Here is a 25,282-nt window from a genome sequence, read left to right as displayed (position 1 = left end):
AGAGTTGAAAATGCGTTGGGAACACATTTAACTTTAGATTTTGTATTCAGTACATGAAAACTTAAGCGAAAAAGTACATTTTGCGTGCAAAAAAAAAAAAAAKTTGTCTGGTGAGTTAGATGTGTTTAGAAGGGCTTGCCAGTCAGATCTAAGAGAATCTAAGCATCTCAGTAGTGCTATGCTCAGCAGGGCAGTGCTCTCTATTTCTCTCTACAGAGCTCCTTCTGATGTTGGGAAAATACTCCTGGCTCAGCGGAGTCTGCCGAGGTGAGAGCGTKTGGGAGCTGTCACTAGCACTTACCCAAGGAGAGGGACATGAATTGCCTTGTTTCCTGCAGGAGAAATATCAGTTTATTTTCCTTTACATTGTGGGCACTTATGGGGGAGAAAAGTAATGTTTTTTATTTTCCTGTAATGTAGTGGCATGATCCAGCCAGCTTCCCCTCCTGGTGCCAGTCGGAATATTCATGAAGGAACGTGTTGGTTTAGCTGGAGTGGCCTGGAGTAGGAGCGATAGCAGTTCCTACAGGGAATCGATCGTGCACGAAGAGTCCATAGCCTACTGGAGAAAGCTTAATCTAGTAGAAAATCTGATTCTTATGTTTCACTGGTGGTTTATTATTCTTGTTCCCACAGCACACTCTACTAAAGTGGGAAGTTGGTGAAACCTAACCATTATAGAATCTTATGCGGCGGTGGGGGAAATACGTTTAGAGGGTGTAATACAATACAATGGGTGTTTCTCAATATGCATACAACCGTGCTCCACACTCTCATGTTCCGAGTATAGTCTCTGACAATGTTCTTTTGAGTACGTTCTTGTGAGGATGAGAGTGTTGAGAATYCATAAAACATTACATTTGAGAAGCACTCCCCCTACTATATTACCTCACGCTTCACCTCCCATTCACTGAACTTTCTTCCAGCCAGGACAATGGCAACAATAGACGAAACAAAATATACACAAAGCYAACGTTTTATTTAATTATTATCAGCTAGGTATGTGAATCGTAATAATCTAGCTAGTCAGCTAATTAAACAGGCAAAAATGGCCTAATAGGAATGTTATGCAAGGTACAGTAGATGTACAATTTTCATGGGTAACTACCAATCTTTCGTGGGTAGCTAGTTAGCCCTATTTGACCTACGGATTTACCCATTCACTGAACCTTCTTCCAGCCAGGACAATTGCAACAATAGATGAAACAAGATATACACAAAGCAACTGTTTAACTTCATAACTATCATCTAGCTATATGTGAATCGTAATAATGTAGCTAACCAGACAGTTTAACAGGCAAAGTGAACTAAAACGAATTGTATGCAAGATCGATGTCAATTCTTCGTGGCTGTCTGGCTAGCTAYCAGTAATAACTAGTCAGTTAGCCCTATTGACATATTATGGGCTTGCAATCTAGGGTACGTAGGCAGGTAAACATGCCAAAACTAACACAGCATGTATTTATTAACGTATCAAGATAAATTATTTTAGTCAGGTACTCATTCGAGAAGTGCCCTCCGTGCTCCGTTTCGCATACTTGGATTTGGACTCAGACGCTGACCCTCCTGTGCTCCAATATGTGTGCTCAGAGCACGGTAGTATGCATTTTGAGAAACACCAACTGTAATAATCTATCATTTATGTTCTTAACCCTGGGCAACATGGGCCTGGGATGCTCACAGGGATATTGGTATCCACAGTACTCGACCAATTACACATTGTTCAATTCAATACAATTGCATTCCCCACAAATGATGATTTTTTTTTTACAGAAATGCACTGCAATTTAAGCTTTAAARTTTCTCTCTGCCTCATGGCAAACATGGTAGAATTGCAGGATAATAGCTTTAAAGCTGCAACAACAGGAAATCTCTCTGCCCAATGACAACATTTCGAGAATGCAGGAGCTTGACAATGGCAAAAATGTATCTCCGATGCCAAAACAGGCGGTCCTTTAAAATGTTCCAAGACTTGGTTCGTACAGTCCAAATACTGCCGAAGTCATAGTAGAACTATTTACTAAACCTCGAAGCCGTAAGACTGCTAAAAAGTTGGTTAAATAYCTAACCAAAAAGCTACCCGGACTATCTAAATTGATCCTTTTTTTTTTAACTCATCACATACTGTATGCTGCTGCTACTGTTTATTATCTACCATGTTGCCTAGTCACTTTATTCCTACACTGAACAAAAATATAAATSAAACATGGAACAATTTCAAAGATTTTACTGAGTTACAGTTCATATAAGGAAATGTGTCAATTTAAATAAATTCATTAGGCCCTAATCTATGGATTGCACATGACTCGGAATACAGGTACTGTATGCATCTGTTGGTCACAGATACTTAAAAAAGAAAACTAGAGTCAATTGACMCACCTGTGCGTCAATCTAAGTAACATAATGAAAAAATCCCCATCAAAATGTGTCAGTTTAAGCTAGGGATGGGCTGCATCTCAATCTACCACATCCGCCTATGGCGGCCTTCAGCAATTCTGTCCCTACTCTCACACCATGCACGCTACAGAACTCAAGTGTCTTTGAATATGTATGAATACTTAGCTGCAATGGTCATCTGCCATCTTGGCCTCGATAAATTACAATAAGCAATCACCACAGTTTACTGTAGAACTAAGACTATACTGTCCTAATGAGCCACATACGAGGCAGTGCACACTTATGTAGAGAGCAAGAGAGAGAGAAAGAGTCATTTAGCATCCCCAGCAGGTTGTGAGGGTGGCATACACTGCCTCCTGTTCATTATTTTCAACAAGCCTGGGATTCTGATTKGTTTTCTTGGCATGGACTCTCCCARCCAGGTCAGTTTGTTCTACCTCACATGCAGTTTGAAAACACCCTTCAGGCCAATTTAGAACCAGCATATCTCACAGTAAGCTACTTGAGAGGTGGAATCCCGTGCAGAGAAAAGTACTGGACTTTGGACCAAAGGGTTCCAATTGATGTTTTTCCTGAAAAATATTCACACCCCTTGACTTTTTCCATATTTTATTGTTACAGCCTGAATTTTAAATCAATTAAATTGAGATTGTCACTGGCCTGAACACAATACCCCATAATTGTTTTAAACAAATTGTTATGGCAAGCCTAAATAAGTTCAGGAGAATAAARGTGCTTAACAAGTCACATTATAAGTTGCATGGACTCCCTCTGTGTGCAATAATATTGTTTATCATTCTTTTTTAATAACTACCTCATCTCTGTACCACAGACATATAATTATCTGTAAGTAAATTTCAAACAGATTCAACCACAAAGACAAGGGAGGTTTTCCAATGCTTCACAAAGAAGGTCCCCCACTGGTACAGTAAAAGGGTAAAAAAAAAGGAGACAATGAATATCCCTTTGAGCATGATGAATTTCAGGGATTTCACCATGAGGCCAATGGGACCTTAAAACAGTTACAGAGTTGAATTAATGGCTGTGATAGGAGAAAACTGAGGATGAATCAACAACATTGTAGTTACTCCACAATACTAACCTAATTGATAGAATGAAAAGAAGGAAGCCTGTGCAGAATACAAATATTCCAAAACATGCATCCTGTTTGCAACAAGGCACTAAAGTAATACAACAAAAATTGAGGCAAAGCAATTACATTTTTGTCCTTAATACGGAGCGTTATGTTTGAGGCAAATCCAATACAACACATTAGTGAGTACCACTCTCCATATTTTCAAGCATAGTGGTGGCTGCATCATGTTATGGGTATGCTTGTAATCGTTAAGGACTGMGGAGTTTTTCAGGATAAAAAGAAACAGAATGGGGCTAAGCACAGGCAAAWTCCTAGACGAAAACCTGGTTCAGTTTGCTTTCCACCAGACACTGGGAGATGACTTCACCTTTCAGCAGGAGTTGCTTACCAAAAAGAAAGTGAATGTTTCTGAGTGGCCGAGTTACAGATTGTACTTAAATCTACTTGAAAATCTATTGCAAGACTTGAAAATGGTTGTCTAGCAATGATCAACAACCAATTTGACAGCGCTTGAATAATTTTGAAAAGAGTAATGGGAACATTTTGCACAATCCTGGTGTGAAAAGCTCTTAGAAACTTACCCAGAAAGACTCACAGCTGTAATTGCTGCCAAAGGTGCTTTCACAACGAATTGACCTGGGGGTGTGAYTACTTATTTAAAATAGACATTTCTGTATTTAATTTTCTATAAAATCTAGAAACATGTTTTCACTTTGTCYTTACGGGGTATTGTACGTAGATGGGAGAGAAAAAACAAACCATTTAATCAATTTTGAATGTAGGCTATAACAACAAAACGTGGAATAAGTCAAGGAGTATGAATATTTTCTGAAGGCACTGTATATTAGTTTCGCAAAGTGGCCCATAATGCACAACATAATGTATATTCTAGCACATTTACTATAATGCATGTTTAATTGACTCCCATGTTGTATCTGTAATTGCCTCCAAATCAATTAAAAGTTCCAAGGCCATTACTCTCTGGTTTACGTTGGAGTTTGCATATTTCGACAGAACAAACACGCCTTGAATCAATAACAAGAAGTCTAATGAATAGCTTATAGTTCAGCTCAATTTAATTGACAAAGTCAACACAGTTTGCTATAGAATCCACAATCAGTAGCCTACAAAAAGCAATCACGCACCCACGCACACGCCACGCAACACACACACACACACACACACACACACCAACACACACACACACACACACACACACACACACACACACACACACACACACACACACACACACACACACACACACACACACACACACACTTAGAGAGAGAGAGAACTGAGGCCATCTCAGAAGTAGCTGACTGAAGCCTGCCTCTGCAGAACAGACCTGGATGAGTCCCCCCAATGTGACGGTGTTACATTGATTCCGGCCCCCTGATTGACTGACAGATCCCTTCAGCCAGAGGCTAATGCTCCTTCAGCTGCTGTCGACCGTGGGGAGAAATTACGCCCCATCCCAGCAGCCCCCGCTGAGGAGGCACAAGCTACAGTATGAGGCATCAAGGTCACGCCACTGTCTTCTGCCTTAACGCGCTTCACCTGCAGTCCACTGAGCTGCCTCCCCCTCGGCGAGACCATCCCAGCACTGTGACCTTCCACTAACTGACCTGACAACCTGCCAGAAGAAGGGCATACTAGTGTCCTGTAACATAACGTGATGTTTGAATAAACCAAGAGACTGTGTGAACAGTGACGTTATGTAGAGAGGCCCCGGTGTGCATTAAGGGGATTCTTGGTCGTGGATCACTCCCTGGGTCGTTTGATACACAAGGTATAGCAGATTGTTGACTAGAAAGAAATTCCAGATCATGTATGGCAATAAGACTAATAGGTGTGTTTACTGTATGCAGGTAACCTTCCTGGTTAAATAAAGGACAAATAGTGGAGAACTGTATTTGATGCATTGAGACCATTACAAAATAAGCATATTGAATGAAAGACATGAGACACTTCACTACCTCACTGATGCCAATGAACATTCTTGTCCATGCACTTCATTAACTTCAAGTCCTRGTTCTTCTTCATTGTCGATTCAGTAAAGCAATTCCTGCCTTGTGATGCTCGCCACAGSATGTGGAGTGAGACAGAAAATTCACCTTCAATAAAGTCAATTCCATCAGTGTCTCCGCTCCATCCAGTTTCACTGACAGCAACAGCTCAGGATGACGCCCAGACCAGCCAGTTTCCATAAAGGCCCTGTCTGTCTCTGAGTAGGCTACTTCTGCATCATCAATAGTAAAAATACATGCTTGTCTTGGCAGAGTGAGTGATGTGCAGCTGAGTCGGGCTCCGGGTAGGATGCCTAGTGTGTGTATGTGTGTGTGTCTCTCTCTCTCTCTCTCTCTCTCTCTCTCTCTCTCTCTCTCTGACTAAGTTCAGTATGTCTTTACAATGTACTTACAGTACCAGTCAAAAGTTTGGACACACCTACTCATTCAAGGGMTTWTCTTAATTTTTTACTATTTTCTACATTGTAGAATAATAGTGAAGACATCAAAACTATGAAAAAAGACATCACGTAGTAACCAAAAAAGTGTTAAACAAATCAAAATATATTTTAGATTTTTCAAAGTAACCACCCATTTGCCTTGATGACAGCTTTGCACACTCTTGGCATTCTCTCAACCAGATTCTTGAGGAATGCTTTTCCAACAGTCTTGAAGGAGTTCCCACATATGCTGAGCACTTGTTGGCTGCTTTTCATTCACTCTGTGGTCCAAATCATCCCAAACCATCTCAATTGGGTTGGGGTCGGGTGATTGCGAAGGCCAGGTCATCTGATGCAGCACTCCATCACTCTCCTTCTTGGTCAAATAGCCCTTACACAGCCCAGAGGTGTGTTTTGGGTCATTGTCCTGTTGAAAAACAAATGATAGTCCCTCTAAGCGCAAACCAGTTGGGATGGCTATCGCTGCACAATGCTGTGGTAGCCATGCTGGTTAAATGTGTTTTTGAATTCMAAATAAATCACTGAGTGTCACCAGCAAAGCACCAAGACACCATCACACCTCCTCCTCCATGCTTCACGGTGGTAACCACACATGCGGAGATCATCCATTCACGTACTCTGCGTCTCACAAAGACATGGTGGTTGGAACCAAAAATCTCAAATTTGGACTCATCAGACCAAAGGACAGATTTCCACCAATCTAATGTCCATTGCTCATGTTTCTTGGCCCAAGCTTGTCTCTTCTTAATATTGGTGTCCTTTAGTAGTGGTTTCTTTGCAGCAATTCGACCATGAAGGCCTGATTCATGCAGTCTCCTCTGAACAGTTGATGTTGAGATGTGTCTGTTACTTGAACTCTGTGAAGCATTTATTTAGGCTGCAATCTGAGGTGCAGTTAACTGTAATGAATTTATCCTCTGCAGCAGAGTTAACTCTGGGTCTTCCTTTCCTCTGGTGGTCGTCATGAGAGCTAGTTTCATCATAGCGCTTGATGGTTTTTGCGACTGCACTTGAAGAAACTTTCTGTTATAAAGACATGTTCTTGAAATTTTCCGGAATGACTGACCTTCATGTTTTAAAGTAATGATGGACTGTCGTTTTTCTTTGCTCTTGAGCTGTTCATGCCATAATATTGACTAGCCAAATAGGGCTATCTTCTGTATACCACCACTACCTTGTAACAACTGATTGGCTCAAAAGACATTAAGAAGAAAATAAATTCCACAAATTAACTTTTAACAAGGCGCCCATGTTAATTGAAATACTACCTCATGAAGCTGGTTGAGAGAATGCCAAGAGTGTGCAAAGCTGTCATCAAGGCAAAGGTTGGCTACTTTGAAGAATCTCAAATATAAAATCTATTTTGATTTGTTTAACACTTTTTTGGTTGCTACATGATGCCATATGTGTTATTTCATAGTTTTGATGTCTTCACTATTATTCTACAAAGTAGAAAATAGTAAAAACTTTTGACTGGTCCAAACTTTTGACTGGTACTGTACTTTAATAATCCTTCACAAGTAACTACCCACATGATTTTCAAAGACAAAAAGTCTGAGGTTTTGTTCTACTTTTTTGTGTTGTTTGTCCTCCTCCATTCTATACGTCAAAGCCTTGGCTGAGCAAACATACATGTTAGATTGGGCATTCAAGCTTCTGCCACTTTCAAGGTGAGAGTCCTCTCGCTACAGATGCTTTATCACTGTCTTCAAAGCACTTGTTCCTAACAGTTGCTGTTGTTTCTTTCTTTCTTGTTCCTTTCTTTCTTTAACGAATGCACACCCATACCCACCCACACACACACACACACACACACAGAATGAGCCTTACCAGAAATTGACAAGGAAAGGATGCTCGAGGTTTCGCATGATCTGCATCTCCTTGAAAACATTGCGGACCTCGTTCCGTTCCAAACACTTCAGTTTGTTCATATACTTCATGGCATACATTTTCTTCGTGTCCTTCTTCTGCACAATGCACACCTAGAGAGAAACAGACAATAGCTCTGCATACATCCTGCTATCACCTGAGTTTACTGAATGGGTTTCTTACTGATCATTGCATTGTGGTTTTACTTAGATGTAAACACAAGCTGTAAGAAAGTGCTTTGATAGAATGTGAAAGTACTGTTCTACTGCATCTGTGGCTCCTATTGTCAAGACAACTAAGAACTGATTATTTCAAGTGGGGGTTGGACTCAGCAATTTACCAAAACAGACTTACCTTCCCGAAACTTCCTTTCCCGATAGCCCTTAGGATCTGGAAGTGGTCAAAATTGACTGGGGAAAGAAGAGGAGCATCTCTTTATTTTCATATTTGCAGGCAAACAGCATACAATTTCATACAATCACAATCTTGTTGAAATACATAGAGGATGCACGAGAAAATCTAAATGGCACTAGAAACAATTGACATTCAGCGTCCTTTTTAACTTGTGTGAGGCAGTGTTATTATCTCAAATGGAAAAGGATCTAAATGTGAAGTCATTTTGGCCYCGGTAAGTTGTTTCATTCAGTTCATTACAGTTCATTACAATCAGATGTAGACAGACTGCTCCCTTGATACAAAATMAACTTGCGGAGAGAAATAAAAGGTTGTTTACATTATAGTCCAGAAGATGTTTTTTTTTTTTTTATGTTTCACGTTTTTCTCTGAAACAAAATACACATTTCATCTGACTTTCAGCACTTTCCTGCTCTGTGTCTTCCATCTCTTCTCAGCACACATACTACACTCTCAGTCAGTACTACACTCCCAGTCAAAAGTGTCATGCCCATTGGGGGCACAGGGGCACATGCCCCCTCAGATTTATCCTGTTTTAAAATATACTGTATATATATATATATATATATACAGTATACAGTATATTATATATATATATATATATATATTGTTTTAATGGGGCATTTTTTTGTTAAATTTGTTGTTGTTTTTCTGTAATACTGCTAGTCAACTAGCAATTTTATGAAGTTGGTCCAGAAAGGTTCCCAATCTCACACCTCTCACACTATCTGCAAAGAAGCCATTTCAGGTTATCAATGAAGTTAGAGTAGCTAGCTTGTCTAACTATCTTAGCTGGCATGCCTGCTGGCAAGCAATAACTAAATGTACTGACGATTTTTGGGGTGCAGGACGCCCCTGCTCCCAGTCCCAATTTAACCTGAACCTGCACCAATTATCGGTCTAATCTCAAAAAACATTTCTATTCATTTGGAACCAGTTGTGGCCGGTCTTCACAGCCATGGCAATCGAAACAGAGGGTTATCCCTCTTTCTATCTGCCATCTCCCAGGGTGACGTGCAACTGCCACCCACTCTCTCTCTCTCTCTCTCTCTCTGGTCCCGGTCATGTGACCTGGCCGGTGTACCCCCGCCGAGCAGCGACACCTCACATCCCCTCCGAGTGGATGGATTGGATGTGACAGTTAATGATATGCTCTGTTAGTCATGTATCAGTGGCACTTCCCCTCTCRGCTACTTGTGTTTCACTGTTCACTACAGGCTCTGAGCCTAACTCTGGTTCTGATGGGGTTTTAGGGAAGGACAGCTGTGGTTTGACTGCGAGGAGAGCAGAGCAGCGGGTGCACAGAGACAGAGGCTGCGGTGCCGGTAACTTACTCTTTCTCTATCTATCTCTCTGTATCTCTCTGTATCTCTCAGTCTATCTCTCTGTCTGTCTGTCTCCCCTCCCCCCTCTCTCTGATGTTCACAGAGGCAGGAAGCTCTAGCGGAGCCCCATATACACTAGTACGCAGCCATGACTGAGTAAGTCATGCGGTTGCTGTGGCGACTGAAACAGAACCCACGGGTCCCAGTCAGCCGGAGCGTGAATAAAGCATGATCACCAGACAGGCGTGCCCATTAAGAGAAGTGGAAGCCCCAGGGGACAGACAGACAGACAGGCAGACATAGAGGGGGGACAGGTCACAGCTTTAGCATGATTGTCAACAGAACAAAGTCACAGAACAAAGAACACTTAATTCCCAATCCCATACTTAATAGACTTATAAAGCACTCAGRCCTGTTGATGTACTAAATCTCTCTCTATGGTTCTCTATCTGTCATTTGTCCTGTTATTTCTCTGGCCAACACCAATCCCAGGTGCCCAGGCAGTAAATTCAGGGCATTGGAAAATTGAACACTCAGCTTCAATGTCAAAGCCACAACAACAATGTCAAGGAGCACTCCAGTTATTTTGAACTTCCAAGTACAATTCCAAGTCACACGTGACTTTTATTTCTAAGGTGATGACTTTGTCCATAATGGGTAACTAATGGGATCGATGGCAGAAGCTCAAATTTAAGGAAATAACAAATGTTGAAAGAAATGTATGACGATTATTCTGGCAACGGCATAAGAATACTACGTGGCTGGAGTCACAGCAAACAATGTCCATAGTGTACACTCTAGAAAAGATACTGTACAATTGTACAGATATACAGTTGAAGTGGTAAGTTTACATACACCTTAGCCAAATACATTTAAACTCTGTTTTTCACAATTCCTGACATTTAATCAGAGTAAAAATTCACTGTCTTTGGTCAGTTAGGATAACCACTTTATTTWAAYAATGTGAAATGTCAGAATAATAGTAGAGAGAATTATTTATTTCAGCTTTAATTTTTTTCATCACATTCCCAGTGGGTCAGAAGTTTACATACACTCAATTAGTATTTGGTAGCATTGCCTTTAAATTGTTTAACTTGAGTCAAACATTTTGGGTAGCCTTCCACAAGCTTCCCACAATAAGTTGGGTGAATTTTGGCCCATTCCTCCTGACAGAGCTGGTGTAACTGAGTCAGGTTTGTAGACCTCCTTGCTCATGCACGCTTTTTCAGTTCTGCCCACACATTTTCTATAGGATTGAGGTCAGGGCTTTGTGATGGCCACTCCAATACCTTGACTTTGTTGTCCTTAAGCCATTTTGCTACAACTTTGGAAGTATGCTTGAGGTCATTGTCCATTTGGAAGACCCATTTGCGACCAAGCTTTAACTTCCTGACTGATGTCTTGAGATGTTGCTTCAATATATCCACACAATTTTCCTGCCTCATGATGCCATCTATTTTGTGAAGTGCACCAGTCCCTCCTGCAGCAAAGTACCCCCACAACATGATGCTGCCACCCCCGTGCTTCACGGTTGGGATGGTGTTCTTCGGCTTGCAACTCCACCTTTTTCCTCCAAACATAACGATGGTCATTATGGCCAAACAGTTCTGTTTTTGTTTCATCAGACCAGAGGACATTTCTCCAAAAAGTACGATCTTTGTCCCCATGTGCAGTTGCAAACCGTAGTCTGGCTTTTTTATGGCGGTTTTGGAGCAGTGGCTTCTTCCTTGCTGAGCGGCCTTTCAGGTTATGTCGATATAGGACTCGTTTTACTGTGGATATAGATACTTTTGTACCTGTTTCCTCCACCATCTTCACAAGGTCCTTTGCTATTGTTCTGGGATTGATTTGCACTTTTCTCACCAAAGTACGTTCATCTCTAGGAGACAGAACGCGTCACCTTCCTGAGCGGTATGACGGCTGCGTGGTCCCATGGCGTTTATACTTGCGTACTATTGTTTGTACAGATGAACGTGGTACCTTCAGGCGTTTGGACATTGCTCTCAAGGATGAACCAGACTTGAATAGGTCAAAAAAAAAATTCTGAGGTCTTGGCTGATTTCTTTTCATTTTCCCATGTTGTCAAGCAGAGTTTGAAGGTAGGCCTTGAAATACATTCACAGGTATATCAGAAGCTTCTAAAGCCATGACATAATTTTCTGGAATTTTCCAAGCTGTTTAAAAGGCACAGTCAACTTAGTGTATGTAAACTTCTGACCCACTGGAATTGTGATACAGTGAATTATAAGTGAAATAATCTGTCTGTAAACAATTGTTGGAAAAATGACTTGTGTCATGCACAAAACAGATGTCCTAACCGACTTGCCAAAACTATAGTTTGTTAACAAAAAATGCGTGGAGTGGTTAAAAAACAAGTTTTAATGACTCCGACCTAAGTGTATGTAAACTTGTAAACTGTAAACTGTTCAGGTATTTCATGTATGTGTGTTTTTCTCTGAAAAGGAGAGTATTCWCTCTGTCTGTCACAGCTGACCTACCAATAAATAATCCTTTGCTAATGCTTTMGTCACCTTCATTAATTTGATACAGCTAAACATTTGCATAACACGTTAGCCTACATCCACTGATGTGCTCTATAAACTGTCACAGTACCTGTATTCTAGTGAGTGAAGAAGGTTAGCTGTAGAAACCTTAGATCATCACTTATTGGCTTCCAAAATGTAAAACACCCTCAGATGACAGCTGATTCCTTATGTAATATTTAGAAAAACATAATGTGTCTTTAATTAAAAGGGAACCCAGTGACAGCCCTTGAATTGCTGATGTACTCTTAACTCTGTCGACTTGTTGGGGTTTTGCCAACGTGAGTGAATTCAATCTAGAGGATTTGTCATATTCAAAGATGTTGAATTCCACTTAGCTAGTATATACTGTAAGCCCAACACCGTGCATAATTACACATAGAACGCTATATTATAGGAATTATATGATCTCTATYACACAATGTCTGCATACCTGAATGATAACTACCATTACACTTTATGAGACTTTAAGAAARCTGTTAGTAACCGTGGCTTTACTGATGCTTACATTTCTATTGATGTACTGCATCTTCTTCATCTGTTTGTTCAAACTCAGAGAAGACAAATCCAAAAGGAGAAATGTCTAATAATCCTCATTGCCCACTTTATAACAGMCTCGGTCATTACTCACCCTCCTCTGTGTCATCGGTGACGGAAGCCTTGTTGGATTGTCCCAGCCCCATGTCTGTTCCTGTAGTCTCCAGCCAGGCAGGTCCCTCTCAGCTCAGTACGGAATAGCTGTCCCACAGCCAGGGAGACATAGCCTGGAGCCAGGGCTTGACCAACCTACCTAGATCCACCAGTTGGGTTGATTGGAACTTGGCCTGTACTCTCCTCTGTACTCTATGGTTCCACACCCAGGGGTGTGGATTTATCTCTGACCCCCCTCAACAGGAAACCAAACTATATAAGAGAAGAACACACAAACATGACACAATGCGTCAAAATCAAGAAGGGAGGGGGCTGAGTGGTTGAGCAACACATCACGGTAATGCTCTACTCGTGTTGGTAGGAGATTGTCGAGAGATGCTCTTTCCGATTGTGAACTTGTCAAATTCTTCGAAGGAGTATACCCAGCAAACCAAAATTGGTTCTGTGAAAGTTCCCAGAACATTRGTTAGGTTGCAACAAATGTTCRCATAACACAAAAARTGTCRAGTCGTGCTGAWGATTATAGAATGTTTGTAWAAAACATTTGCCTGATTTTGCAAGAACGTTCCTAGAAAACATTTAATTTGTTCTTTAAAGGTCCCCAGAATGTTTCATTATATTGTGGGAGAAGTCTGGTGAGAACATTGGGGTGACATCACAAAATATATGTTTACAACAACAACAACAAAAACATGTCCAGTTGTGCAGATGATTCTACAATGTTTATTTTAAGCTGCAAAAGAAATTCACAAAAAACATTTACCTGAGGTTACAAGAACATTCCCAGAKAACATTTTGTGTGTTCCCAAAACACAAAAAACTGTCCAGTTGTGCTGACATTCAGATACTTTTTGTATCAGGGTGCACAAACCATTCCTTTGATGTTGCAAGAATGTTGACAGAACAGCCTTTCTGAGATCTTTAAAGGATCCCAGAACATTTAATTAGGTTGTGGGAACAGTGTGGGTACATTACAAGAGATATGATCCAAAACCACAAAATGTACTCAGTTGTGATGACATTCATACAATGTTTAAGTTAGCTTGCACAGGACATTCCTATAATGTTGTAAGAATGTTGGCACAACTTCTGGTTCCCAGAACATTTCAGAAGCCCTTTCCTGCAGTCAAATTACCTAGTGGCCTCAAATTACCTAGTGGCCATATTACATTTTTTCATAATTTCAWAATTAATAAACATTACTTCAAAAACCAGCTGAAAATCTGGTGTTTCTATGTCAAACAGTTTTGTTATATTTCAGTCTTCTGTAATGTACAGTATCAGTCAAAAGTTTGGACACACCTACCCATTCAAGGGTTTTTCTTTATTMTTTACTATATTGTAGAATAATAGTGAAGACATCAAAACTATGAAATAACACATATAGAATCATGTAGTAACCAAAAAAGAGTTAAACAAATAAAAATATATTTTAGATTTTAGACACCCTTTGCCTAGATGACAACTTTGCACACTCTTGGCATTCTCTCAACCAGCTTAACCTGGAATGCTTTTCCAACAGCCTTGAAGGAGTTCCCATATATGCTGACCACCTGTTGGCTTCTTTTCATTCACTCTGCGGTCCAACTCATCCCAAACCATCTCAATTGGGTTGAGGTCGGGAGATTGTGGAGGCCAGGTCATTTGATGCAGCACTCCATCACACTACMTATTGGTCAAATAGCCATTACACTGCCTGGAGGTGTGTTGGGTCATTGTCCTGTTGAAAAACAAATGATAGTCCCAATAAGCGCAAACCAGATGGGATGGCGTATTGCTGCAGAATGCTGTGGTAGCCATGCTGGTTAAGTGTGCCTTGAATTCTGATTTACGGTGGGAACCACACATGCGGAGATCACAAAGACATGGCGGTTGGAAACCAAAATCTCAAACTTGGACTCATCAGACCAAAGGACAGAATTTCCACCGGTCTAATGTCCATTGCTCATGRTTCTTGGCCCAAGCATGTCTCTTATTATTGGTGTCCTTTAGTAGTGGTTTGTTTGCAGCAATTCGATCATGCAGGCTTGATTTACGCAGTCTCCTCTGAACAGTTGATGTTGAGATGTGTCCGTTACTTGAACTCTGTGAAGCATTTATTTGAGCTGCAATTTCTGAGGCTGGTAACTTTAATGAACTTCTGGGTCTTCCTTTCATGTGGCGGTCCTCATTAGAGCCAGTTTCATCATAGCGCTTGAAAGTTCTTGCGACTGCACTTGAAGAAACTTTCAAAGTTCTTGACATTTTCCGGATAGACTGACCTTTATGTCTTAAAGTAATGATGGACTGTCATTTTTCTTTGCTTATTTGAGCCATAGTATGGACTTGGTCTTATACCAAATAGGGCTATTTTCTGTATACCACGCCTACCATGTCACAACACAACTGATTGGCTCAAACACATTAAGGAAAGAAATTCCACAAATTAACTTTTAACTCCAGGATGCTGGCCTTCTAGGCAGAGTTGCAAAGAAAAAGCCATATCTCAGACTGACCAATAAACATGAAAGATTAAGATGGGTAAAAGAACACAGACACTGGACAGAGGGACTCTGCCTAGAAGGCCAGCATCCCAGAGGCATCTGTTTCTCAAACTAGGCAATCTAATGTACTTGTCCTCCTGCTCAGTTGTGCACCGGGGCCTCCCACTCCTCTTTCTATTTTGGTTAGCGGCAGTTTGTGCTGTTCTGTGAAGGGAGTAGTACACAGRGTTGTATGAGATCTTCAGTTTCTTGGCAATTTCTCACAAGGAATAGCCTTCATTTCTCAGAACAAGAATAGACTGYCGAGTTTCAGAAGAAAGTTCTTTGTTTCTGGCCATTTTGAGCCTGTAATCAAACCCACAAATGCTGATGCTCCAGACACTCAACTAGTCTAAAGAAGGCCAGTTTAATTGCTTCTTTAATCAGGACAACAGTTTTCAGCTGTGCTAACATATTTGCAAAAGGGTTTTCTAATGATCAATTAGCCTTTTAAAAGTATAAACTTGAATTAGCTAACACAACGTGCCATTGGAACACAGGAGTGATGGTTGCTGATAATGGGCCTCTGTATGCCTATGTAGATAATCCATAAAAAAAATCAGCCATTTCCAGCTACAATAGTCCTTTACAAAATTAACAATGTCTACTCTACACTATATTTCTGATCAATTTTATGTTATTTTAATGGACAAAAAATGTGCTTTTCTTTTAAAGACAAGGACATTTCTAAGTGACCCCAAACTTTTGAACGTTAGTGTATATTGTGTAGGTGATATAGAGACACATGGCATTTCAATTTCATTCATAAGACATTTTAACAGCCTTTAATCATACAGTACAAACACAACCCTATTTTTTTACACTTCATATGTTGACAATCTGCACATTATTTCAGTCATAGGACATTCTAACAGCATGTAGTCATACAAATCAAATCAAATGTTATTTGTCACATGTGACAGTGAAATGCTTACTTACGGGTCCTTTTCCAACAATGCAGAGTTAAAGATGAAGAAAAAAAACAAAAGAAAAATATGAAATAGTGACACGAGGAATAAATACACAGACAATAACGAGTAACAATAAGAAGTCAAAATAGCATAGCTATAACATACAGGGAGTACCCGTACCGAGTCGCTGTGCAAGAGTACGAGGTTATTGAGGTAGCTATGGACATATAAGTAGGGGTAAAGTGACGTACATGGTGAGTGTGAAAGTGTGTGTGTATGTGTGTGAGTGTGTGTGTGGCATCAGTATGCATGTGTGTGCATGTGTTGTGTTAATGTTATGTGTGTGTGGGCGTATGTAGTGTGTGTATGTGTGTTGGGGTGTCAGTGTAAGTATGTGTGAGTGTGTGTGCATAGATTCAGTGCAAGAGAGTTAGTGCAACAAAGGGTCAATGCAGGTAGTCCGGGTAGCCATTTGATTAGCTATTTAGCAGTCTTGTTCAGCAGTCTCGTGGCTTTCGGGTAGAAGCTGTTCAGGGTCCTGTTGGTTCCAGACTTGGTGCACTGGTAATGCTTGCCGTGCAGTAACAGAYAGAACCGTCTATGGCTTGGGTGGCTGAATTCTTTGACACATTTTMGGGGCTTTTRSTGATACCGCCTGGTATAGAGGTCCTGGAAGGCAGGGAGCTCAGCCCCCTGTGATGTACTGGTCCGTACTCACCATCTTCTGTTGCACATTCTTTGAATGTTTTTGGGATGTTATCATCCCAATGTTAGATAAAACCCTAGAACCTAACAGGAATCTTAGCTCATGTTCTGGGAATGTTCCCGGTTTYCTGGATAGGCTACTTTCATACTAGCCTCTGCCGAGTCCCCAACAACCGGGTTAACAATGGGTGGATTTGATTATGCTGAGCCGCGGGGCACCGGTCTATGGCGCGTGACTTGAATGGGCAGAAGCAGTGAAGGAAGAGCACCCTCCTCAAAAGGAACAGTAATCTGCACCYCTCGGTCATGTTGTCAACAAGGCAGCATGATGCATCATCCAGAAACATACATCTCTTTTCCATAAAATATATGTTCGAATTTTCTAACTAGTTTTCATTTGGAAGGCAGATACAGCCTTTTTATCAAAGGTAATCACTTTTGAATGTGAAAGCACAGAATCTTGATCCAGTGGGCTTTGAACTGCTGGCTCATGCCCAGGAGGCAGTCCAGTTCTAAAACYAACGCAATCAACWTTCACCWGGTGTTTCGCCTACTCGGGTGCACGGGCCAGATTAATCAAATCAAGGCGACAGACAATCCATCGTAACTCCTCCTCAATATTTACTGGATTAGTTGAACAGTACAGAAGAGAACCTCTCCCGACAGTTTTTTTTCTTCTTGTCTAGACTAGTATGCAGGGGATCTAGTTTCAGGAGTTTATTTTACCCCTGCTACATTAGGTTGCTTTCATACTAACCTTAAGGAAATTGATAACTTGAAAACTGGCTGACAAATCAGGCAAGCTAAATACTATCTCTGAAATATTTAATTATTGGAGTGATACACTGATTCTTGTTTGAGTATGAGGATAAAATAGAATAGTTTCAGTAGTTTTTCTTTTTTGCAGTGTTGAAAGTAATTTCATGCAATTCTTCTAATTTTGCCATGTGGCGGAGAGAAGAATTTGCAGTCTCAAAGGTAATATCCTGCAATTCTACAGATGTCGCCCTGAGGTGGAGAGAAACTTTTGCAGTGTAAAGATAATTTCCTGCAATGCTACACATTTTGCCATGTTCATATACTATCGGAGTGACAAAAAAGATATGGGGGCCCTATTATGGTCAGGGCCCCTGTGCACATGCCCTGCACGTCTACTCAGTCATTTGGTGAGGATTATTTGAGTGACTGTCATTGACTGACATAACTATTGGAAAACTGTTGATTCACTACAAAATTTCGAAATGATTCTACTTTTCTAACTCTTAACAGCGTAATCTGCGTATAGGTGTAACGGAGTTAAGAACGTGCCGTAAACTCACTCCACAGATAGCTTAAAATGTTGCAGATAGAGCCATCCAATTGGTACCTTTTAGGTGGGTCAACCCATTGGAATGTTTTTAAGGAGGGCCAGTGACCCAGATCGACTGTTGGACTCAACGGCCGGGGTAGCTCGCTGTGTAGCGAGTGTAGAAGGGGTGAATGTAACGGAGATAAGAACGTGCCGTAAGCTCACTCCACAGCTAACTTGAAATGTCGATGGTAGAGCCATCCAATTGGTGGCTCAACTCGTTGGAACGTTGTCAAGGAGGGCAGTTACCTGTGTTGCGAAGCAGATGATCGCTGGTGTGAGTCCAGTATGGGGCAGTCAGACAGTGGAGGAAGCAAAGCTGTTAGCAGCACACTGACCCCCGTTACATACAGTGCCTTCGGAAAGTATTCAGATCCCTTGACTTTTTCCAAATTTTGTTACGTTACAGCCTTATTCTAAAATGGATTACATTTATTTTTTCCCACAGAAATCTACACACAATACCCCACAATGACATAGCGAAAACAGGTTTTAGTATTCAGACCCTTCGATATGAGACTCTAAATTGAGCTCAGGTGCATCCTGTTTTCCATTAATCATCCTTGAGATGTTTCTACAAGTTGATTGGAGTCCACCTGTGGTAAATTCAATTGATTGGACATGATTTGAAAAGGCACACACCTGTCTATATAAGGTCCCACAGTTGACAGTGCTTGTCAGAGCAAAAACCAAGCCATGAGGTCGAAGGAACTGTCCGTAGAGCCCAGAGACAGGATTGTGTCGAGGCACAGATCTGGGGAAGGGTACCAAAAAAATTCTGCCGCATTGAAGGTCCACAAGAACACAGTGGCCTCCATCATTCTTAAATGGAAGATGTTTGGAACCACCAAGACTCTTCCTAGAGCTGGCCACCCGGACAAACTGAGCAATAGGGGGAGAAGGGCCTTGGTCAGGTAGGTGACCAACATCCCGATGGTCAATCTGACAGAGCTTCAGAGTTCCTCTGTGGAGATGGGAGAACCTTCCAGAAGGACAACCATTTCTGCAGCACTCCACCAATCAGGCCTTTATGGTAGAGTGGCCAGATGGAAGCCACTCCTCAATAAAAGACACATGACAGCCCGCATGGAGTTTGCCAAAAGGCACCTAAAGAATCTCAGACCATGAGAAACAAGATTCTCTGGTCTGATGAAACCAAGATTGAACTCTTTGGCCTGATCCAAGCGTCATGTCTGCAGGAAACCTGACACCATTCCTACGGTAAAGCATGGTGGTGGTAGCATCATGCTGACAGGATGTTTTTCAGCAGCAGCAACTGGGAGACTAGTCAGGGTTGAGGCAAAGATTAACGGAGAAAAGTACATTGAGATCCTTGATGAAAACATGCTCCAGAGCGCTCAGGCCCTCAGACTGGGCAAATATTCACCTTCCAACAGGACAATGACCCTAAGCACACAGCAAAGACAACACAGGAGTGGCTTCGGAACAAGTCTTGAACCCGATCAACATCTCTGTAGAGACCTGAAAATAGCTGTGCAGCAATGCTCCCCATCCAACTGACAGAGCTTGAGAGGATTGCCGGGAAGAATGGGAGAAACACACACAGGTGTGCCAAGCTTGTAGCATCATACCCAAGAACTCGAAGGCTGTAAGCGCTGCAAAAGCTGCTTCAAGAAAGTACTGAGTAAAGGGTCTGAATACTTATGTACATGTGATATTTCCATTTTTTTATATTATTATCTAAAAACCTGTTTTTCTTTGTCATTGTGGGTATTGTGTGTAAATTGAAAAGGAAAAATATATATATTTAACCAATTTTAGAATAAGTCAAGGGGTCTGAATACTTTTCCGAATGCATTTCCACTCCCAGAATCAAATGCAGTCACTAGATAATAGTAATAGAGTTAAATGCGGAAGAAAAGTATTGTTCCAAATTTTCCAATAAAGTCCCCCAAACTGTAGACCTATACAATAAATATATTTAGACATTTGGCTAAATTACTTCCATAAAATGTWACTTTATTATGTTTAATAAAACACAATTTTCCAACACCATACTAGGGTGGCTAATGCTACAATACTTCCCGGTGTTTTAGCATTTGTGGCACAAAGCCCATTCAAGTCATGAGACCGATATAATGTTTAAATTATCTAAGTGATTTTATTGAGCTTCACAATCAATTTTAGATACTTCGGATGATTTGGACATGCGTGCAAAAAATGCTAATATCGGTCCCATGATTTGAATGGTATTTGTGCCACAAATGCTAAAAGGTTAGCATGTGTTAACAGTGCCAGGAAAACAAAAGAATGGATTGCTGTCATACCTTGTCCATAGACTGCTTACAGGGTAAGTAAACCAATATGTAATWTTGTAATTTGGGTGAACTATCCCTTTAAGTTCAGTCGCATGTATGATTCCTATGTATGACACAGCCTGCGTGGCATGGGCATTCAAAAAACACTGCACWCCATTATAACGGAATGTAACGCAAACTTAATATTTTAATTTGCGTGTTAACCTAGTGGTAGCTATAAACAAAGTTAAAAAGAAATCAGATTTTGCTGTCCATTTTGTATGCATTTTCTGSTATRCTTGATAAGGTCACCCTAGTGAATSTAAATAAAATATTAAAAACCACTTGAACGCTACATTACAAAGAAATCGCAATGCTGACTTAGAGCCATACGGGAGGGCATTCCGCTTAGAATCCAGTGACAAAATAGAAAGCATGCACTGAATAGAAAGTAGCCTAGGCATTCAAGCAGACACCATCATAACCTACCTTTAAATGCCGCGGGGCTTTTAGATAAATAACATATCCAGTTAAAAAAAAAAATGTAAGGTAGCCTATTTGAAGAGAAGAGGACAGTTCACGGCATCACTTTCTTGTTAGGACGACGCATCCATACACCTGCCCCGACTCACAAGAAGGACTGTCTGGAGTGATGAGGGAAGGAGGCGCAGATTGATCGTAAAACAAAATAATAAAAATAAAAGTGCGATTAGTGTTCTCGTATTTTCTATACTGTTCGGGCAAAATTATTGTTGCTACTGAGGATACAATTGTATCATGAAGCAAAASAGAAAACTGCTACATTGTTGCACGAGATCAGCAGACGGCAGAATAATAGAGACCTCCACACACCGGTATATCGACTGGACTATAATTAGGATACTTGGCGCTACGCTGTATAGAACTCCCTCCTCGTGCATCTCGCAAAGCTCACCTCATCATATGGAATGTTGCCTTGCCTACTCACCCTCGCCTTGTGATTTTTATGAGGCGATTTATTCGCAGGTATTTATTTTCAGCAACTATATGTTCGGAATGCCGTCGGGTGTACGCCAAATAAAAATGTGATTCACATTTTAAAAAATGTATAAAACATGTATTAATTCTTCACACTTTCAAACAGTCCATTTATATTTTRCAACGGGGCTATACATTTGGGTGAGATTTTTTTCTCGCCTGAGTAGCCTCGTTTCACTGCCAAAAATWAAATTAAACCATCTAGTGTTCAGCAAAATAACAACACAATGTCAAATACAGGTAGTGTCACGTTCTTCGTCCTCCTCGTCTGAGGAGGAGTAGGAGATATCGGACCAATATGCAGCGTGGTGAGTATTCATATTTATTAGAATACTTTCAAATAAAGAACAAAAAACAATAAACTGACAAAATAAACGAAGACGCAACAGTCCCGAAATAGTGACCACAGGAACAACGTAACAGGAACAATCACCCACAACCCACAATACAAAACAGGCTACCTAAATATGGCTCCCAATCAGTGACAAAGACAAACACCTGCCTCTGATTGAGAACCATATCAGGCCAAACACATAGAAATAGACAAACTAGACAAACAACATAGAATGCCCACTCAGATCACACCCTGACCAAACAAAACATAGAAACATACAAAGCAAACTATGGTCAGGGRGTGACAGGTAGCCTAGACAAATAATTAACATCCAATCACCTTAACCGTTACTCTCTCGCGGGAATTCCACTAACGGTCTGTATGTAGCCAAACGTAGGTGCTGCTCATTCTTTTTGCTCGAAAATTGATAAATGGTTAAAAAAAGTAAGGCCTGTGTCCAAAGAGACACATACCAGCTCTACTGGTAGTACTGCTACTACCAGCYGTARTACACCTGCACCTGTCAATGACACAAGTTGTTCTGCTAACACGAGCACATCCAATGCTAGCATCAGTAATTCTACATTTGTTGTTAGTCCAGCTAGCATGGACACTGACAGTTGTGAATCTGATGCAGCTGAGAGCTACTGCCCCCTTACCCGTGAAAGCACCGAACAACAGACAGGGACGTTGGACCATCGAAGYGGTGCAAATATGATGAGAACTACATTGATTTGGGGTTCACTTATATTGGGAGTAGTCGTGCCTTTCCTCAGCCACAGTATGTTATATGTTCAAAAGTACTATCTCCCAACTTGATGAAACCTTCACTCTTGGCAAGCCACAGGAGTTTTTTGAGCGAAAATTAAGACGACTTTCGAGTAGTAAGACATGTATAAAAGCAACAGATACCACTAATAAGAAGGGGCTAGAAGCGTTTTATATTTTGAGCTACCGAGTGGCAAGGACAGGCAAGCCCCATACTATTGTGGAGGACTTAATTCTTCCTGTTGCCGCGGATATGGCTGGGACAATGCTGGGGGAAAAGGCCAAAAAAACTATACAAAACAATGCTTTCATCAAACAACACTGTTTCACGACACATCAGTGACATGGCAGGAGATGTTTTGAAACAATTACTGCTTCGCATACAAGCCAGTGAATTCTATGTGTTACAGCTGGATGAGTCAACAGARGTGGCGGGCCTGGCAGAGCTCCTGGTATATGCCTGTTACGTATATGGGGGGTCAATTAAGGAAGACATCCTCTTCTGCAAACCACTGGAAACCAGGGCAGCAGGAGAGGATTTAAAAAAAAAGTACTGGACAGCTTTGTGACATCAAATGGACTTTGGTGGTCAATATGTGTTGGTATCTGATGGCGCAAAATCCATGACAGGGAGACATAGTTGAGTGGTAACGTGCGTGCAAGCAGTTTCTCCCAACGCCACTTGGGTACACTGCAGCATCCACCGAGAGGCTCTTGCTGCGAAAGGAATGCCTGACAGCTTGAAAGATGTATTGGACACGACAGTGAAAATGATTAACTTTGTTAAAGCAAGGCCCCTGAACTCTCGTGTATTTTCTGCACTATGCAATGATATGGGCAGCGACCATGTAACTCTCTTACAACATACAGAATTGCGCTGGTTATCAAGGGGCAAAATATTGACACGTTTTTAAAAAATGAGAGATGAGATTAAAGTTTTCTTTACTGACCGTCATTTTCCCTTGTCTGACCACTTGCATGATGACGTGTTTCTCACACGACTGGCCTATCTGGGTGATGTTTTTTCTCGCCTGAATGATCTGAATCTAGGATTACAGGGACTCGCCGCAAAATTGAGGATATGATTAAGAAGTTGGCGCTCCTCTCTGTCTGCWTTAACAAGGACAACACACAGGTCTTTCCATAATTGTATAATTTTTTTGTGTGCAAATGAACTCAAGCTTACGGACAATGTCAAATGTGATATAGCAAAGCACCTGAGTGAGTTGGGTGCGCAATTACGTGTAACAGTATAACTTTAGACCGTCCCCTCGCCCCGACACGGGCGCGAACCAGGGACCCTCTGCACACATCAACAACAGTCACCCARGAAGCATCGTTACCCATCGCTCCACAAAAGCCACGGCCCTTGCAGGGCAAGGGGAACCATTACTTCAAGGCCTCAAAGCGAGTGACGTAACCGATTGAAACACTATTAGCGCGCACCACTGCTAACTAGCTAGCCATTTCACATCCGTTACACTCACCCCCCTTTCGACCTCCTCCTTTTCCGCAGCAACCAGTGATCCGGGTCAACAGCATCAATGTAACAGTATAACTTTACGGCGTCCCCTCGACCCGACCCGGGCGCGAACCAGGGACCCTCTGCACACATCAACAACAGTCGCCCACGAAGCATCGTTACCCATTGCTCCACAAAAGCCACGCCCTTGCAGAGCAAGGGGAACCACTACTTCAAGGCCTCAAAGCGAGTGACGTAACCGATTGAAATGCTATTAGTGCGCACCACTGCTAACTAGCTAGCCATTTCACATCCGTTACATACGCAGGTACTTTCCCAAAACAGATGACACAAACAACTGGATTCGTTATCCCTTTCATGTCCTGCCTTCAGTCTACTTACCAATATCTGAACAAGAGAGTCTCATCAAAATTGCAACAAGCGGTTCTATGAAAATGTAATTTAATCAGAAGCCACTGCCATATTTCTAGATTGGGCTGCGCTCAGAGTATCCTGCCTTGGCAAATCGCACTGTTAAGACACTAATGCCCTTTGCAACCATGTACTGTACCTATGTGAGAGTGGATTCTCGGCCCTCACTTGCATGAAAACTAAATACAGGCACAGACTGTGTGTGGAAAATGATTTAAGACTGAGACTCTCTCCAATACAACCCAACATTGCAGAGTTATGTGCATAATTTCAAGCACACCCTTATCATTAACCTGTGGTGAGTTATTCACAATTTTCGATGAACAAATAAAGTTTTATATGTAAGATGGCTYAATAAAGAGCAAAATGATTGATTACTAATTATATTATTATTTGTGCCCTGGTCCTATAAGAGCTCTTTGTCACTTCCCACYAACCGGGTTGTGGACAAAAACTCACACTCATTCTTATGTTTAATAAATGTATCGTAAAGTGRGTGTGTGGCAGGCTTACAATGATGGCAACAAAACAACATTTGAGAGTGCGCTGACCCTGGTGCTAGAGGGTGTACGCAGCAGGTTGAATGTTTGAAGGGGTACGGGACTATAAAAAGTTTGGGAAGCACTGCTATAGAGAACCCAAAATATGACTGTGGAAATAGTTTTGAAACACATTTTGGGGGTTAACACCTTCATAATTAATTGTGTAATAAACTATACAATTTWATGAATTCCATATCAGCATTTACCATGCCAAAATG

General features: G+C 41.2%; 1 protein-coding gene across 1 annotated transcript in view; it reads right to left on the bottom strand.

Moving 5' to 3' along the window:
* Positions 1-21,381, bottom strand: part of LOC111981457 (serine/threonine-protein kinase 32A-like) — a 66,773-nt gene extending 45,392 nt beyond the window's left edge. The window contains exons 1-4 of the mRNA XM_024012734.2: positions 20,999-21,381; positions 12,746-13,017; positions 8,187-8,242; positions 7,794-7,945 (exon numbers count right to left, since the gene is read on the bottom strand). Of these exons, the coding sequence (XP_023868502.1) occupies positions 7,794-7,945; positions 8,187-8,242; positions 12,746-12,797 (260 nt within the window). The 5' untranslated portion in view covers positions 12,798-13,017; positions 20,999-21,381. The remainder of the gene's footprint in view (positions 1-7,793; positions 7,946-8,186; positions 8,243-12,745; positions 13,018-20,998) is intronic.
* Between the last annotated feature and the right edge of the window lie 3,901 nt (positions 21,382-25,282).

The sequence above is a fragment of the Salvelinus sp. IW2-2015 genome, linkage group LG20, assembly GCF_002910315.2.
Source record: "Salvelinus sp. IW2-2015 linkage group LG20, ASM291031v2, whole genome shotgun sequence".
Classification (NCBI taxonomy): Eukaryota; Metazoa; Chordata; class Actinopteri; order Salmoniformes; family Salmonidae; genus Salvelinus; species Salvelinus sp. IW2-2015.
The sequence above is the reverse complement of the archived record's forward strand: the minus strand, read 5'-3'. Positions and strand labels throughout refer to the sequence as shown.